Below are 19,179 nucleotides of genomic sequence, written 5' to 3' on the forward strand. Positions count from 1 at the left end.
ATTCTTTTGGTTATTTTCTATTAGTTTGCGGAGGTGCTCAGCCCTGGCCGCTTTTAGGACCTTTTTATAACGTGACATACTGTCTTTTCACGCGATTCTAAAGACCTCTAAATTAGTTTGTTTCCATTTACGCTCTAAATTACGGGTTTCTCTCTTTAGAACATGCGTAGTATTGTTGTACCATGGTGCTTTAATTTTCTCTCTGACCTTTTTTTTTATTTATGTAATATAACGGTTGTCCTGTGAAAACTAAAAGGTTCCTACTGTATTTTTTATGGTAAAGTCCTGGGAACCACAGCTGATGTTTTTTTTTTACCACACATTTAAATCCTGCTGATGTTTTTTTTTTTTTTTTTTTTCAAAGTAAGGTTGCTACCATATTTTTTACGGTAAAATACTGGCAACCAAGCTGACGTTTTTTACCGTAAATTTCACAGGTTTTTTTTACATTGTGTTTTTTTGCCCATACATTTAAATCCCGTAAAACATGAAAGGTTGCCACCATATTTTTTACGGTAAAATACTGGCAACCACAGCTTCCGGTTTTTTACCGTAAATTTCACAGTTTTTTTTAACAGTGTACCAACAATATGTAGAAAGTTACACACTGCAATCAACTGATCACTGAGATTTATACTAGTGTATAAAGTGTCCCAACTACTTTGAGTTTCAAGTCCTCTAGCATGTCCAACATCATGGTCAGTGTCAGTGTAAAGCAGAATGTCTACTTGGGCAGGAAGAACTTGCAGCTTCTCCTGGTTAGGGTAAAGAACCTCAGATTACTCGCACTTCTGCTCGTCCATTAGTGAGACTACTTCACACCGCCAACCTTCTGTTGTGATGGTTGTGGTTGCAAGGTGGAATGTTGTCATCTGGCACTACATCAATAGGCAGGACCAGGGACCATCCTCCTCGCTGGGGCCTACAAAATGTTGCACCCCTGGAAAAGGGAAAAATAGACATTAATAAAGGAGAAGACACATACTCGTAGTTGTCTGTGTGTCAAGCTGTATTGGCTTGTGAACTAATTTCTTTCTTTTTCAACACAATATATAATAGAGAATTGAATGTATTCATCAGTTCATTAGTTCACATTAATATGCAGACGAGATCAGCAATGCTTCAATGCTTGTGTACACATTTTTCACACTTTAACCCTTTGAGTGTGGAGTCAAATAAATTCCCAGGAGAGTTAATTTAACACTGGAGTTTTTGCTGTGTAGGATAACATTCTCTAAAAACATCCTCTAAATGTTAAAGTTAAAACGTTATATCTTAGTTTACATTTAACGTTATAGAAACATTATTTGAAATGAGAAAACATCCTTAAAACATTCTTTGAACATTACATTCAAATGTTTTCTTTAAAACATTAACAAACTTGTAGGGAATGTTAGCCAACGTTCTGAGAACGTTCCCTGCTAGCTGGGGAATAGGTTCAGTACACAGCTAAATTACTTTTTAAAATGGCGTTTATCGCGTTTTGGAAAAGAGCTCTTCAAGTTATTGTTGTTGTTATTTTGCTGTTTTATTCAATTTATTCACAGTTCCAGAATACCACTTCAGTAGATGAACATAAGTGCTTTTATAAATTTTTTTCATAGCTGCAGCATGGGCAGGATTTTTCCCTCCCATTTAATCAATACTGACTGCAGATATTGTCATATTATTAATATCAGTAATATGATATTATGTATTGCATTGTTACCTTAAATATGCTATACACAAAGTGGAAGAGAAAGACACGATCGCTAATGAGCAGATTAGGTAGGCTATGATGTCAGGGTATAATCATCAGCAGAATTTAGAAGATAGACCCATAGATACGAGATCCTTTATTTTAAACATTTAAAAATGTTGTAGTGTGTTGGCTTTTTAACTTTGAATACAAACGTCTTGTCTTTTACTGTTGTAGCTTTTTTACTAGTCAGTTCCCAACACAATGTTATTCATTGTACGCGCAAATTCAGAGCATCGCGTCTGGGCACATTAATGACGCTCACGCTCTTTTAAACTCGTAGGCTAACAAAGCGGTGAATTTGATGCTGATCTACAGTACAAGTTTATATTTAGAATACATTGCAATCACTCCAAAATAGATGACGGCAACTCACACACCTGCATTACGAGCTGTGCTTCTTGCGTGCCTATTCAGGCTTTTGCTTTGCAGCACCTGATGGATCCGTTTGTTACACAAACTTTCAGAAGCCGGCACCCGCTTTGAAACGGAAACATTAATTGACAATTCAACAATATCCAATGAACAATGAGGCTAGTATATCTGCCCGTCTTGACTGGTGGACTATATAGGGGATGTTATGGTTATGGGGGCCCCTCCTCAAAGCAAGAGGCCCTAGGCAATCGCCTGCTCTGCCTATAGCTAGCGCCGAGACTGGTTATTAGTTTGTAGCAGTAAATGAAGAGATGTCAAACCGATCACAAGTTCAGTATGGAGTACCACAAGGCTCAGTACTAGGACCGTTGCTGTTCACTCTGTACATGCTACGCTAGGAGTTCCCTTTCGAACGGTCACTTCGTATTGCGTAGCTATACACAGTGGGGAAACTCCTTTTCCTCGATTTACTGAAGCCTATCATGTAAAACGCATCACGGAACCCTCTCCGTGATTCAGACACAACAGCGTGGTTTTCATGCCTGGAATCAACCACGCTGAAACCGTTCTCTCTCACTGCAAGAACAAGCTGCCATTCTAAGTACTATAAGAGTTCTTCTCTGTCAACCCCCCCCCCCCCCCCCCCCCCCCGTGGCTCAGTGGTGGATTCTGAGACTCTCGCGGCAGAGACCAGAGTTTGAATCTCGGCTGCACTGAATCTTTTCACCAAAGCGAACAAGTTCATGCCGGCCCCGCGTGACTCACCCTCTTTGGCAATGTCCGGGAAAGGGGTTGGTCGGGCTCAACATTTGACCCTGCCCCCCATCTAAACCCAGCATAAGTGCAATTGGACAAAGCATGGCCAGCTAGTCATGTTAAAGGGGTCATATAATGCCATTTTTGTACAAGCTAATATGATTCTTTAGGGTCTAAATTAAAGTTTGTAATATTACAATCATCAGCAACATGAACCATTTAAAAACGCACTTTCATAGTGATACTTTGGTTAAATATTAAAAACGAATGTAGTTCTAGCTGATATTTACAGCAGTATTTGGATATTATGAACAGAATGAAGCTGTAATTGTGTGTTTCCAGTTTGAGCTTTAAAGGGGTCATATAATGCCATTTTTGTACAAGCTGATATGATTCTTTAGGGTCTAAATTAAAAGTTTGTAATATACTTTAATTAAAAATTCTCATTAGTATTGTAAGAAAACACTCATTTTACCTGGTCAAAACCAACTCTGTTTTCAGCACGCCGTTTAAGTGCATGTGTCTTTAAATGATAATGAGCTTTGCTCACCCCGCCCCTCTGTTCTGTGCGTACACCGTTTGAAATAATAACACAATAACCATAATGCGTTGTTCATTATAAATGTGGGATTATGAATTATATTGTGAATTGCGTACATAGAAAACATGCCGTAATGTACCTGAGTGTAAAAATAGCCGCATTCATCGTGAAGCGTGCTAGCGATTTGCAAAGATTAATATAAACATTAACATAAAAGTTAATAAAACGTTACACTCACTTCAGTTCTTCTGGAGGGGCAGCAGGAACACAAATAGTTGGTACCAATCCTTTTTTTCAGGAGCAGCTTCTTAGCAAAACCAGCTTTATACTGACCTCGTTTGTAAAGCAGTCTCTGGTGTGTGAAATGATTCGCGCAAACATGAAAGCGTTGACGTTGATCGTGGGGAATATTCCCTTCGAAAACAAACTCAGTCACTGCGTCTTTAGCGGTTCGGATTTAGAAACATCAACATGACTGCTGTGTTCCTTATTGCACCCAAGAACAGAACACCACAATCGCTTAGACGCCATTCTGCTCATAGACAGTGCTCCAGCATATCAACAATGACTCGCGGACTATGATGACTGACAGCTCGCTCACGAGCGGGGGTGGGTCTGTGTTGAAACGCTGCTGTCAATCAACAATCGTGGGAGGGGTGTCCGACCGTGTGACGTCACTAGGTCGAACGGCTTGATTTGAGAGATTGGAAAACATATAAGGAGATTAAAAAAAACCACTGGATGGATTTGTATCATTTGTGACCCCGCCCATGAGAACCCGGCTAAAGTCGCAAGATCTAATTTTGAGATACAGAGCGTAGAGTAGTCCTAGTCATGAAAAATGACAAAAATATGGAATATTTTTCTATACATGTAAATGATAGCTTAGATACTAATGTTTCGAAATGTAGTGTTTAAATTCTCTTCTCTGACATGATAAATATTAAAATGAACACTTTTATTGACATTACGATTACATTTTCCCCCGAGAAATACCGGAAGATAGTTCCACAATGTCACATTTTCAGTCGGCTGTGAGTTTAATGTTGGCGGATAAACACCCGGTAATTTGGGTGTCATTCGGTTCAGGAACTTCTTTTCTTCCATTAGAAAGTTAATACAGATCATAATATCAATGCGCATCACCGTCACCTAGCTCTGTTTTCGGTATGGCAGGAAAGTTGCGACTTAAGCCGGGTATGGATTTCTCAATGGATTGCTTCGTATCACAACGGACATTTCAGGAGGACTGATTTTTTTATTGAAGATTAACTTGTTGTGAATCTAACCAACATATTTTAAGGACGTGTCATGCATGCTACCTCTTGAAACAATTCGGTGTTTGGACACTGACTGACCGTATGCAGCACCACTGCTGAGGAACTTTCTGGAATCTCGAACCAGCGACGATGAAGTGTGACGTTGTTATCCGAAATGGCGGCGCGAGAAGAACTGAAGATTGCATCCTGTCTCAATAAGTTGTAATCAAGTCATTTAGGAGGGATAGCCTCAAACCAAGATCTTAGAAATTGTATTGAAGATTATTTTGTCGGACATGGAACCAGTGATGATGGGGACTCTTTCTTCGACGAGTCTGAAGAGGAATTTGATGAAGGTAAGTTAGGCTATGCTCTGTCTGAATGCCTAGCGCTATCATAAACTCTAGTTTACCTAGCATTATGTTCTGCTTAGATAACTCATTGTCAGTAACAGCCAATGTGTTGCCAACACAGGTTTATTCCGTGAAAATGCAGACAATTGGATTTAGTGCTAATGCTGTTGATTATGTCTTGTTTCAATGAGTTATTCCCTCATGATGGTTCGATCGCGCCCATGCCGCCGACACACACACACACCATATTCCAGCATTGTAATCTTGACATTCCAGCCTGTTCATTATAGCCATAATAAAATATAATAAAATAGTCAACCTAAAAATTCCACAGCACTGTTTGTCAGTAGCCTAGTAGCCTACAATTCGTACCATTTTGCGCGTGTGAAGAGGATGATTTTTTCCGTCGATATTGGAACGTGAGTGAAGTACAGCTGTACAAAGCCTATAATAAAGAATAGTTTACCATCCAAATACATCGCAAATGTATTAGCCAATCTATGTGCAAGAGTTACGTGAGCCTAACGCCGCTTACTTTCACTTTAGCTTATAAAGTAATAGGTAAATATGTTCATTTGTTTTTTTGCCTTATGTGTAATTTATATGAAAAACATTTTAAATGAAAATACAGACACTTTTAGCAAAAGTCAGGTACCAGCAGAATTGTATTTATTTTTTCAACAAAGTTATTGCAGATATAAAATTCAAAAATGTCAAAATGACCGCCATGGCAGTTCTAGTGTTAAAGGCATCTTGAATGTATTTTATAAATAAAAATGTAATGTGCTTTTTCAGACCAAGACCATACTGATGAGGAGGACGAGCCGGTTTTAGTGGTTGAACCCCAAGCTCTAAGTCTAGGAAATATTCAAGTGGAAAAGCATCCAGAATCTCAATTTGCCTCCAATTCTGGACTTTCAGATGCTAAATTGAATGTTGTTTTTTCTTGCAACTGCAAGTTTTACAATGGAGGAAAGTGTTCATCTTCATTCAAGGACCAAGAGTTGCTGTCGCTCAGGATGAGGTATTTGGAGATGGATAGTATGGCCCTCGATCTGGTCCTGTTAGCTCAAATCCAAAGTCACCTGCACTGTGGGGAAGAGACAGTCTGCACTAAAAAAGCATCACAGACTGCACAGAAACGTTATTGCCTAGATTATTTTTATGAAGGGCTGAAAATATGTCGGGATACTTTCACGCATCAAAAGAGTGGTTACATTCATCCACAACTATGCTGAGGAAAATGCCGTGCTTCTTCCAGGGAGAATACCTGGGTACAAGAGAGATGACCTCAAGTTGCTGCCCTCCTCCATCAGCAAAGTTGCAATTCACAAGCTGTTTAATGATTCCTGTGAGACCAGTGGCCATCGAGCTCTGAGTGAGCGAACGTTTTATCATCTCTGGCGGCAGTATGTGCCTAACGTGTTGCCGATGAAGCTGATGTCAGATCTATGCTGGACCTGCCAAAAGAAAGCACTTTACTGCTAAAAGCCTCAAAGAAAGACCTGGATGAGAAAACTGAAGCATTTCGGAAAGCTGCGGAACATCTGTTGCAGGCTACAACAGAGCGGTCATTTTACAACACCAAGGTGCAGCAGTGCCGCAGAGTTGTAGCCGAGAATGGTGTAACCAAGCTTCTGGATCCTGGGAATAGTGTGCCCAATTCTTTGTCTGCTTTTGAGGTAATTTACTGCCCTATGCACGGTACACTCACTGTTATTGCTATGTTGTTATACTGTACAGAACATGTTGTTACAAAGACAAAATCCATCATTGACTAAGCTATCTTGTGATGTCTGTCATTAAGCTCTAGCTTAATGTAATTGTTTTATAATTGTTACAATTTCATGTATTTAGTTAAAATTATGTAATTGACAACATGGCACCATTTGTGTCTGAATAGATCTTAATTTTTGATGATGCATTGACAAATTCAGTAAATATTCTCTGTCTTCTCTCTATCTCTTTAAGGTTCATTACAGCTTTGACTGTAATGACAGCTCCATTACCCTCACAATCCCATGCAACCAGGACCCATCTTCTTCAAGACATCACGCAAGTGTGCTGTGTTCGGCGTTGTGACGGAAGGGCTTCCACAGATGGTGGTCTTCCTTCTAGATGAGGCAACTGTGGTAGGCAAAGGGGCCAACTGTGTCATCAGTCTTCTGGACTACTTTTTCGACAATTATGGTTTGAAGGAGACCCACTTTCACTTACATGCAGACAACTGCTCAGGCCAAAATAAAAACAATGCAGTCATTCAATATCTTCTTTGGTGCGTTGTAACAGGGAAGCATCAGAGTATCACCCTTTCATTCATGTTAGCCGGACACACCAAGTTTGCTCCTGACTCTATGTTTGGCCTGTTCAAGCGCAAGTACAGGAATTCAAAAGTTGACTGCTTGGCTGACATTGAGAATGTTGTGCGCCAGGCTTCTCCAAGTGGTGTGCTGATCCCTCAACTGTGTGGTGATGAGGTGGGCAATGTCATCGTTCCTATGTTTGGCTGGGACACTTACCTGTTACAGTTTTTCAGGACGCTCCCCTCTATCAAGCCACTCCATCACATTGATTGCAGAGCAGATGGGACTGTAATGTGCAAGACCCTGTCAGAATCTGAGCCAGTCACACACAAGTTGCTGAGGTGTAACCTAGCAGATGTACCGTGTGAAAAACCTGCCACTTTAAAACCAGAGGGTCTTAGTGAAGAAAGGAAACAGTACCTTTTCCATGATATCAGGGAATTTGTTGCAGAAAATTACAGGGATCTGGTTTGCCCTGACCCAAACATGCAGATGGAAAATGCTGTCCATGCAGAGGTTGTGACACCTGCTCCACCCCCAACTCATGGTGTGGGAAGACCAAAAAAGACCCCACGAGCGCTTGCCAAAAGAATAAAACTGGCATAGAACATGCATATGCACTCCCTTTAGAGTTAGATTTCTAATAATTAAAAAAAAAAAAAAACCTTTGTGATTATATTGGTTATTATTGTTATCTATATTGTTATTGTGATATTGACTGACCACGACCACATGACTGACCACATCATCGTCTGGCGGACTGCCTAGGTGGAGTACGTTTTCCATTCTCCGGTGCTGGGCCCACCGCAGGGCCATCAATGGAGACCTACTGCCGAAATGTTGACTTGACTGACCAAGTCTTTGTACAGTGTTTTTTATTCCTTTTCCTTTATTTATTCCACCGCAGGGTGAGACTGTTCTAGGTTGAGTGAATGTTGTTTTCACTTGTGTCTTTCTGATATGCGTTGTTTATTTACCCACTGACTCTCTTGTAAGTGGATCTCTCTCTCTCTTTTATTATTATAAAATAAATTATTATGAATTATACTCGAGTTGTATTGGCAGGTTATTTCTTGATTATGCATATCCTACTATTAGAGTGCTGGTAATGGTAGGCCTGTACAGTACAGTCTGTACTGTGTACAGTAACTCTGTACACAGTATTGTGGTATCTCTTTCCTCCCCATGCGTTTCAATGTTATTTGTATGCATTTTGGTCATGCATATCATGTAAAAAGACTCATATTTACCAAATTAATAGAATTTCCCCCTAAAAGTATCATACATCACTGAATAGGGGAGGATGTAAGCTTTAATTTGGTATATGACACATAGTCAGGAAAATTATGGATCAGAGGTATTGCCATTTTAAATTTTACTTATTTTCAAATTGGAATTTCTCAAAAACCTAAAATTCCGAGCTCGGAATTCTCCAAATCTTTGAAATGGCCTAACCCAGTCAATATTAGGTATATCAATGAGAAACTCTCACAGCCTATTCCTTATACTGGGTAGAATGACCTGATGTAAAAAAATACATAACATAAAAAAATTACTTTAGCTGGGTTATCACAGGCAGGGTCACATTTTATGATGGTTGTGTACAGGCACTGCTGTAGAAACTCAATGTCCTCACTGTTTCGTGTATTTGAACTTGAGGCTTTAATAAACTCTCAGTGATATCATCACAGGTAACTTTTTGCATTCACTCAGCTCGTGCAGTAGCAACTAGCAACTAACTCAGACTGTACAAAACCACAACATGACTTCCTCAGTCCCTTAAAGGGATACTACCAAATTCTAACAACACTACATCCCTCCCTTTCTTTCAAATGAAATGTCCTCCCTTGCTTTTAACTTTACTTAAGTCTGACAGGACTTGGATTAACAAACATAAAATGCTTTTCCCAAAATGGAAGTAGTTATGATTTAGTCCTATATCATTAATTCAAAATCAAATATATAACATTAAACAAATAACTGAGAATAATATCTCTAAGCAATTCTGAAACATGTTACAGTACAGTCGTTGAATCAGCAACGTAAACATCACTGTGATGAGAGGCTTTAGTGGGAACTTATCAATACTTCATCACTCTTCATAGCCTTCGCTACAGTTCAGTCACAAGTCTTTGAGGAGGTCGTCTGTTTACCCTCACAGGGTATCTCCTCCTGGCTTCAGGGTTAACATGTTCAGGATTACCTGTGTGTTCGCTAACACTGTCATCATCACTGTCGTTGTTGTCTTCTGTTGTGAATGGGACTTCCGGTTTGTGTTTCAGAAGTTTGAAGTGTGATCTGTGCCTTGTGATTTTGTGTTCATGTCTCTGTGCAGTGACCATTGTTCCTTTCACTGTGATGACGTTGTATGGGTTAGGGTTGAATGGTGTTACAAGTTTTCCTGTTTTCCTCTGTTGTATTAGGACAACATCACCCTCCTTGAGTTCAGAGTGTGATGCATTCCTCCTTTTGTCTGCGTAATGTTTCATCCTGTCTTTGTTTAATCTGTCTGTTAGACGGAGAGCTTCATCGTCGGGAGTATGAGAGATGGATGGTAGCTTTATTGCTATGGGTCGACCATAAAACACTTTAGCTGGAGGTCGGTTGGTGGTGAGATGAGGTGTTGCACAGTAGTTCCTGAGGAACTTGTACAGCTCCTGTTTCCACGGCTTGCCTTCCAGCGCAGCTGTGTGTATTGCTTTGGTCAGAGTCCTGTTGAATCTTTCAACTTCAGCGTTGGCCTGTGGCCAGTAGGGGGTGATCTTCCTGTGGTGGAAACCGAGATACCCTGCAAAATCTGAAAAGTCGTTGCTTGAAAATGGAGGGCCGTTATCACTTTTTACCACTTCTGGTATGCCCACAGTTGAAAAGATTTTGTCCATGATAGGGATGAGTTTGCATGCTGATGTGGATTTCATAATCTCGACAAACGGAAATCTTGAGTATTCATCCAGGATGACCAACAGGTAGTCACCTGAAGGGAAGGGTCCACAGAAATCCACTGAAACAGTTTTCCAAGGTCCATGTGGGAGTTCTGACATTTGTAGTGGCTGATGCGCAGTTTTGGGTGTGGACGATTGACAAGGAAGGCAGCGGGATATCAATTCTTCGGCTTGTTTGTCTATTCCCGGGAACCAGACTTTCTCTCGGAGCAGCTGCTTAGTTTTGACGATGCCTTGATGCCCTTCATGAGCAAGTGCAAGTGCTCTGGGTTGCAGGGTCCGCAGCATAACAAGTCTGTTGCCCCTGAGAACGAGGCTGCCTCCTTCCAGAGTTGTAAGCTCTTCTCTGATGTTGTAAAATGTTCTCAGGATTGACAGATCAAATTGTGTGACATTGTCATGCAGGCTGTTCCAATTACCTGAGTGAATCACTTTGACAAGATGTTGTAGCAGTGGATCTCCTAAAGTCTCTCTCTTTACTTCTTCAAGAGTCATTGCTTTGGGTACTGCATGTGCTGCAATGAAGGAGACATGCATTTCTGTGTCAACATCATCTGTGATGCTGGGTGTGTGAAGTGTTTGTGGATGGCAAACATGTAGTCTGCCGGGTTCGATTTTCCAGCTTTGTGGACCACTTTGAACTTGTAAGGTTGCAGTCTGAGGGCCCACCTTTCTATCCGTGCAGGAGGCTTGGACTTTGGGTTGTTGAAGATGAATTCTAGCGGTTTGTGGTCCGTGATCATGGTGAATTCAGCTCCATATAGATACAGATGAAAGTGCTCGCAGCTCCAGACGATAGCCAGCGCCTCTCGTTCCGTTTGGGAGTATCGCTGTTCTGCTGGGGTCAGAGCCCTGCTTGCGTAAGCTACAATGTATGTCTTGTTTTCCACTTTATCAGTCTGCGCCAGGATGGCACCAAGACCAACTGGACTCGCATCCACGATGACATTTGTCTTTCTCTCAGGGTGAAAGTAGCTCATGACTGGATTACTGACCACTGATCTTACTGATTACTGATCTTTCAGTTGGTTGAGGGCCTCTGTGTGTTCCACTTTCCATGACCACTCTGTATCTTTCTTTGTGAGCTCGCGTAGTCGCTGGGTAATTGAGGAGAAGTCCGGGATGAAACGAGCGCTGTAGTTGGCCATTCCCAGTAGGCTGCGGACTTCACTTGGATTCTGTGGGAGTGACATGTGTGTGATGGCTTGTGTTTTCTTAGGGTCAGCTAAGATACCGTCCTTGGAGAAGATGTAGCCATAGAACTCCAGAGATGTTTTGTGGAACTCACATTTGTCCCTGTTGATTGAGAGATTGTGGTCGTGGAGTCGTTTGAAAACTTCTTCCAGGGAACAGTCATGCTCTGCAGTGGTGGTACCAAAAACAATGATGTCATCACTGAAGTTCCTGACTCCCTGTATTCCATGGAGCACATTTTGGATTGCGTGTTGGAAAACCTCTGCTGCGGAAGAAATTCCAAAGATGAGTCGTGTGTATCGTCTCAGTCCAATATGTGTTGAGAATGTAGTGATGTGTCTGGATTCAGGTGCTAGTTCTAGTCGGTGATATCCTGCGTTGAGGTCCAGTTTTGAGAGCATGGTCGCACTGTTGAGATCATGCACGATGTCATCCACAGTAGGTGATATGTGTCTCTCTCTTTGCACAGCTGTATTAGGCAGGCGCATGTCTATGCAGAGGCGTATTTTCTCTGGGTTTTTTGGTGGGTTTTGGTGATGCCACGATGGGTGACACCCATGGTGTTGGACCCTCTACTTTTTCAATAATGCCTTGGTCCTCCAACCGTTGTATCTCCTCCTCTACTTTCTTCCTCATGTGAAAAGGAATGCGACGGTGGGGCTGGACAATTGGACGCACACTTTGATCAATGTGTAGTTTGACTTGGAAGGTTTTCAGCTTCCCTATGCCTGAGGTGAGACTTGGATATTGCAGGAGCAGCTGGTCTGCTTTAGACAGGTTCTGTGGAATTGGCTGAGTGCAGTGCACCACATGTATGAGTCCCAGTGCAGTTGCAGTGGCATGGCCCAGCAGTGAGCCGTAGTTTCCTTCAACGATGTAGAATGCCGCCTGAGCTGCTCGTCCATTAGCAGAGACCATTGTGGTGGCTTTGCCATGAAGGGAGAGGGGGGTTTTTGCACCATAAGGATAAATTCTTTTGCTTGACTGTTCAAGTTTGAGTCTGGTTTTCAATACGCTGTAGGCTTTTCCGTCCAGGAGGTTAGCTGAGGCTCCTGAATCAACAAGAACATCAATGCTTTCACCAGCTATCGTGACTGACCTTACTGGCTGTTCCCTGCCCTCTGCATCTTTTGTGACGAAGACGTACTCCTCATCTGTGCTTGAGTCAGTAGCAGCTAGATGACTGATGGGGGCGGTTTCAGCATCGTTAGTAAGGATGGTTTTAACTTGTCTGCGTCGGTTAGGCCATGTCGTCTTTTGTGTGCTCTGTGTTGGTTTCATTTTCTGTCCATGTTGATTTTGTTTTACCTGTTTGTCGGGATTAGAGAGACAGCAGCGTAGTGGTTGGATTTCCCACATGCTCGACACTGGACACCTTTCACTGGACATGCCAACTGACCACCCTGATGAGGAAACAGACCTCCACAATTCCTGCATTTCATCTTTGGCTGATTTTGCTGTTCCATGTTCGCCGTTTGGGGCCCAGAAGTGATCCATCTTTTGTTTCTTGTGTTGGGCATGGCTGCAGTTTGTCCCGTTTCATGTGTGTTTTCCATGCCAGAGGCCTGAAGTTCTGAGGTTTCAAAAGCTCTGGCGAGATCCAAAAGTCCTTTAAGAGTCATGTCTGGGTCCCTCAGTGCCCTTCTCCTGAGACGTGATGATGTGCAGCTGAGTATTATCTGAGACTTTATTTCTTTGTCCACATTAGTGAATTCACAATTCTGAGCTAACTGTCTTAGTCTGGTATGAAATGTATCAGCAGTTTCACCTGGGTTTTGTTTTGATTGTCGAAATTTGTAGATGTCATATTCTACATTGTGACTTGGACTGAAGTATTCAGTGAGTAACTGTACTGCCTTACCAAAATCATCTGGTTGTCCTTTTTCAGGAAAAGTCTCAAAGATATCCTGTACTTGTTCTCCAGCATAATACAGAAGCATAGCCCTTTTTCTTGTTGTATCAGTTATGGCAGCTGCAGTGAGAAATGTTTCAAATCTCTTTATCCACTTTTTCCATTTCGCGGAAAGGGAGACTGGTTCTGCGTTTACATCAAAGAGGGGGAATGAGGGTAATTCAGCCACGCCAGCCATTGTTGTTGTAGTTTTGTTTCTCAGTTTTTTTTTTTTTTTTTTTTTTTTTTCCGAGCGTTACTGTCCAGTTATGTCCATGTGCGTCTTGTTGCTAGTCCTTTGTTTTGTTCCTAGCATTAGCACGTCTCTCTTGACTGTGGTGTTGAGTGATGCTAACTAGCGGAGCTGGCAAGATGGGAGTTTAGTCCGCAAGATATCTTTGCTCCGGAGGTCTTTCTGGATTTATTTATTTATTTTCCACTCGGCCGTTTACTCACGAGTCTGTTAGCGACACTGTGGCGCACCTGTGCTTCAGCAGGCAAGGCGGTCGTGTGCAGGAAGTAACTGCGTTGCGTGGATTCCTTCGCAACAATTGCGCAGCATCCTCAATCAACTTGTTAAAGTGCATGTACCATTATATGACCCCTTTAAATCACGATTCTAACAGAGCTATAGCTGCAGTCTAGGGGCTCGTTAAACCGTGCACCACTGCAAACTATCGCTGTTCTCACAGCAGCTCAAACAGAGTGAGAAATGAATGTTCCCCTACAGCCCCCGCTCACAGGTGGCTGGGAACGTTCTCAAATCAGTCATTAGGCCCGTTACAAGTGCGCCCGCTACGAAGCGTGCACCGCCACAGATAGTGACTGCTCAAAATCCCATGACACTTCTCACAGCTCCCTGTCTAACTCAGGCGGCTGGAGATTTTATTATTGTCAACAGGCACGCTGCACTGCGCTTGCCCCTACAAACAAACGCAGTTCTCACGGCGACCCACATAAAGCACAAAAAGAGTATGTTTCATAATCACAACACACGGGTTCACGGACCCCCTTCACTAGGCGGCCCCCTCCCAGTTGTTACACTGACTTTCCCCCAGACAAAAGCCTGTACAGTCAGTCCAACACTCAGTATGTGCACAAATCACAATGTAAGGGTATCAGGTCCCCCTGTGTTAGGCGGCCCATCCCAAACTGTGTGTCAAATCCTAGCCGTGCATTGGCCTGGCAAGCCATCCCCGATTTGTCGATTTGGGTCATAAAGACAATAAAGTGAGGCTACTCGCTCCAATTCGCTCGTAGACCCCCAAAGTTTCAGGCGGTTGTCGAGACTTCGTTGAGAAGCAACGCGGGTCATGTGCTTCCCCCCAAAATACAGAATCTGTTAGAAAAAGATGCGATAGAGCTAGTCTCCCCCGCGCTAAAACACTCGGGTTTCTACAGCTGCTATTTTCTAGTCCCGAAAAAAGACGGCAGTCTCAGACCCATACTAGATTTGGACCCCCTTGAAAACGAGATGGTTCATCTCAAGGGGTTTATCCTATTAAATAAACTTATATGAATGAATGAATTTGAGACATTTGAACAAGGCTCTCATGAGACGGTCTTTCAAAATGTTAACTACCAAACATATCCTCGCCTCAAGTTCACCCGGGGGATTGTTTTTTTACGGTGGATCTGAAAGATACATACTTTCACATTCAGATTAACCCTCGTCACAGGCCAGAAGATTCACCTTCGAGGGTCAGGCTTATCAATACACTGTTCTGCTGTTTGGTCTGTCCCTAGCACCCCGTACATTCACGAAGTGCATGGATGCAGCACGTGCTAAATTATCTCGACGACTGGCTGGTGCTGGCACAGTCGAGAACCGAGCTACTGTCACACAGGAATTTGATTCTCGGCCATTTGAAATGTCTGGGTCTCAAAATCAATGTAACCAAGAGCAAACTGACCCCAAGCCAGAGTGTGGTCTTTCTGGGCACAGTTATCGACTCTATAACGATGACAGCGCGGCTTACACGACAGCGCGCGCTCTCTGTGCGAATGCTAGCAGCCTCATTCAAGGCGGGCGAGTGCGCACCTCTAAAGAAATTTCAGAAACTTCTCGGTCTCATGGCAGCAGCATCGTCAGTACTCCGTATGGGATTACTGCTACCCGCTGCAGCACTGGCTCAAATGCAGCATGTCAACCCATGCATAGCAGTCAGGCAGCCTGCGCATCATGGTGAATCACGGTTGTTTACGGACTCTGATTCCCTGGCGGGCTCAGGACTGGTACCACAAGGGTGTGACCATGGGATTAGTTTCCAGGAAGATAGTGGTTTTTACAGACACATCCAAGGTTGGGGAGCACTGCACAAGGGCAAGCCTGCCTCTGGTCGAGCACGGAGCAGAGCTTACATATCAACTGTCAAAAAATATAAAAAAGCAGTTTGTTTGGCCCTCAAAGCATTTCTGTCAAAAATTTCTGTCAAAAAGGTCACCACATCTTAGTCCGCATGGACAACACGTCAGTGGTGGCCTACATAAATTGCCAGGGCGGCATCAGGTCGGGCAACCTGTACGCCATAGCGAGAGACCTCCTCTTGTGGGCACAGTCCAATCTGAGTTATCTGAGGGCAGCGCATATCCCTGGCATTCAGAATCTGGTTGCGGATATGCTCTCATGGGGCAACACTCCCCTAGGCGAGTGGTCCCTGAACTCACACACGGTCAGTCTGATATGGAGTGTGTTCGGCGAGGCCGAAGTCGACCTTTTCGCCTTGAGAACCAACACCCACTCTGCAGTGTTCTTCTCGAAGAACAGGGCCAGCCGCCCCCTTTTGCGTTTCCCCCCGTTTCAATGATCCCCCAGGTCATCAAACGAGTCAGGGAGAGCAGATGCCCAGTCCTCCTAGTGGTTTCCAGAGCTGGTTCAGTTATCGGACAGAGTCCCCTGACCTGTTCCGCTGAGGAAAGACCTCCTCACACAGGCCAACGGGACGATATGGCATCCGTGACCCGACTTATGGGCCCTCCATGTCTGGCCCCTAAACGGGTACCCAGGGACCAGAGGTGGGAAATCCAGGGCCCAATGAGTAGAAGTCCTGCCATATGTTTATTCCACCCATAAACTCAGTCAGCTGATTTCACTAATTAGTTCTCTCTCCTGTCTGAATTAGCAAATCCAGGTGATTGGAACAAAATACTGAGGAGGACTTTTACTTTCTGAACCTGGACTTTACACCTCTGCATAGCAATGCCACATGTCAGCCAAGAGCAAAGAAATAAACCAGAACTGGACCTTATCGAAGCCAAAAAATAGTAATTTCAGCCACAGTCTCAGATGAAATCAACTGAAGAGAAAAGAAGACATTAAATCTGTGAAGATCTCAGCAGAGGAGGATTAAACAACTCCACAGACAGCATTACCAGCTTCACTTATTGCTAACCAGACGGACTTTATTTCTGTCAGACGTCTACAAAAGTTTTATTGAGAATTAACAGAGGTTTAACTCTAATGTTTTCATTTGAAGTCACCATATCAGTGATTAGTGTTTCCATTAGTTGGGCTCTTAACTCTTAATATACATATTGTGTTTTTTTGGCTGCTGTGACAGTGTGTTTGTAAAACACATTTGCAGCAGCAAAGAAAGCTAAAGTGAAATGAGATCTCGATGGGACGAGATATCTCCGTTCCCTACTCAGGGAACGAGGGTTACCATACGTAACCGAGATGTTCCCTTTCGTTCGGGAACTCCTATGTCTCGTCGGAGGAGTTTCCAATGAATTGGGATCCCTAATAAAACGCCATGGTGCTGGCCCCTTCCAGCGCCCTGCCTAAGCTTCAGCCAGCAGTTTCTTGAAACTTCTCTCTTATGTGGAAGCTTAGCTGGGAAGAGGTCACACTGCTGTTCCGCAAGACCCATTGGATAACACTGGGAAAGCATGCCCATGATGTAAAAGGGAACGCTGCGGAGCCCAAAACCTGCCCGAAGGGAGGCACTAGGAATACACGTGCACTAGCCCGTAGGGTAGTGAACACATGGAAGTCTCTGAGATAGTCCCAGCCCGGAGGGTGGGAGCGTACTGTAGGATTTGTGAATTCTAATAGGTTTAATGGACCCACAAGTTCACTTCCCGATACATATTCACGTACACATAGGCAAAGGAACCCGAGACGCAGAGGACGGAAGGGACGCAAGAATGCTCATATATGGGAAACAACAGTGTCACCAAAAACCCCCTCGGTGACTATAGAAGGTTGATGTTGCAATACCCTGTCATGAGACTTAGTTCCTCTGGAAAAACCCAAGCTTACTGCATTGGAACAATGTAACCAGGTTCCATATAAATATAACTGCTTTCTGACTGTCGAAGGCTGCTTTTTTGATCTTGATATCGATTGCAACCCGGGAGAGAAATTAAAATCTCTTCTCGATTCATTCTAGCTAAATTGCTTTTGGTTTGAACTGCTCTGCTGTATTATTGCAACTTGAAAGCTCTCGGATGAGAACAAGTTCATATTTACTCCTAACTGCTTGAACTGCTTACAAGGTAATTAGTCTTTGTAATATTCACTCATACAGGACTGCCCTGTTGAGATTGAATAAGCTGAAGTTTTTATACTCTGTAACTTTTTCTTTTGATTTGCTACAAGTATTAATTTTTTGTATAACCAGTGTTTTAATCTTTTGTATAAATAAATTTTTATTTCTAAAGACAATCACTGTTTAAGTTTTTTACTTCAGCTGATAAGACAGTTCTAAAAGCAATAGACAGAGCAATTCTTTTAATTCCATCTTACGACTGAAGATAACAAGGTTCCAAGAGCGATTCTGCTGGAAGGTGAGCATGATTTTGATTCATATGTTTAGTTTGAAAATGTTTATTATTGTTTACCTGGGAGTGTAGGGACTATACTTAGACTTACTGGTATAAATAACAAGCTATTAAGGGAATAGTACTGATTCTGACCTGACAGCAAAAGGCCGCCTTGACACAGTGATACTCGGGGCTAATCAGGAAAGTGAGTGTAATACCAGAACTCACCACATGGGGGCTCGTCCGGGATTGGGACAATTTAATATTGCCCAATAAAACCCATAAGAACCTAGGGGAACAATAGTTTTCAAAAACTAAGACAACGGCTATATCCAAATGCAAAACAAAGTCTCCATAGTGCTTTGAGGAAGTTAACAGAATTGTTACTTCCTTCTAATCTTAGAAAATATATCAAGGACGCTTGAGATAAGGTTTTTAAGTTAGGCACGACAAAGGTAACAAGAGATCTCGAGGCAGCGCTGTAGGACCATAGAGTACCTAAACTAGAAACCTCATATAAAAGAGATAGTTACCAAAAACAGATTCAGAGGAGTGTACAGTTTCACGAAGTCATGGAAAAAATAACCAATATTACTTTGCTTTCACAAGATCAATTGACCAAAAGGTTGAAAGATGCAGGGCAAGTAGGCAATGAGGAACTACTGGCTACTGATGATAGCTTATACACTTCTAATGAAGCTGGATTAAGTAAACTAGTCCAGGTGGTAGGCCACAAAAGCCGGAGTAAAAAGGTTTCCGTAGAAATTGGGGATAGTGACGTTACTGTACCAATAGTTAAAGGAACCGACATAAGGGTAACCAGGAATGGTATTCCTGATCCGGATGCTTTGATCGCAGCTGACTCTCCTTCTCCTTCAGAACAAACTGATAGAGAAGGAGCAGCTGGAAGTGACTATGGTCATCTAGGCATAAATTATGATATTACTCCGGTAGAGATGGGAGCTATCCCTAAACAAAGAAATGTAATAGCTGGATTCAGTCCTCTGATTTCAGGGGAGGCATCTTGGGAAAGAGAAAAAATAGGTTTTAGGCCGTATAAAAC

The 19,179-nt window shown here is 42.7% G+C and overlaps 1 protein-coding gene across 1 annotated transcript in view; it reads right to left on the reverse strand.

The window, feature by feature from the left end:
* Positions 1 to 744: 744 nt before the first annotated feature.
* The window catches only part of LOC307164136 (uncharacterized protein), a 47,307-nt gene continuing 28,872 nt past the window's right edge, over positions 745 to 19,179 (reverse strand). Inside the window, exon 4 of the mRNA XM_079880586.1 lies at positions 745 to 940. Coding sequence (XP_079736712.1) covers positions 879 to 940 — 62 coding nt within the window. The 3' untranslated portion in view covers positions 745 to 878. The remainder of the gene's footprint in view (positions 941 to 19,179) is intronic.

The sequence above is a fragment of the Squalius cephalus genome (genome assembly GCF_949319135.1).
Source record: "Squalius cephalus genome assembly, chromosome: 1".
Lineage (NCBI taxonomy): Eukaryota > Metazoa > Chordata > Actinopteri > Cypriniformes > Leuciscidae > Squalius > Squalius cephalus.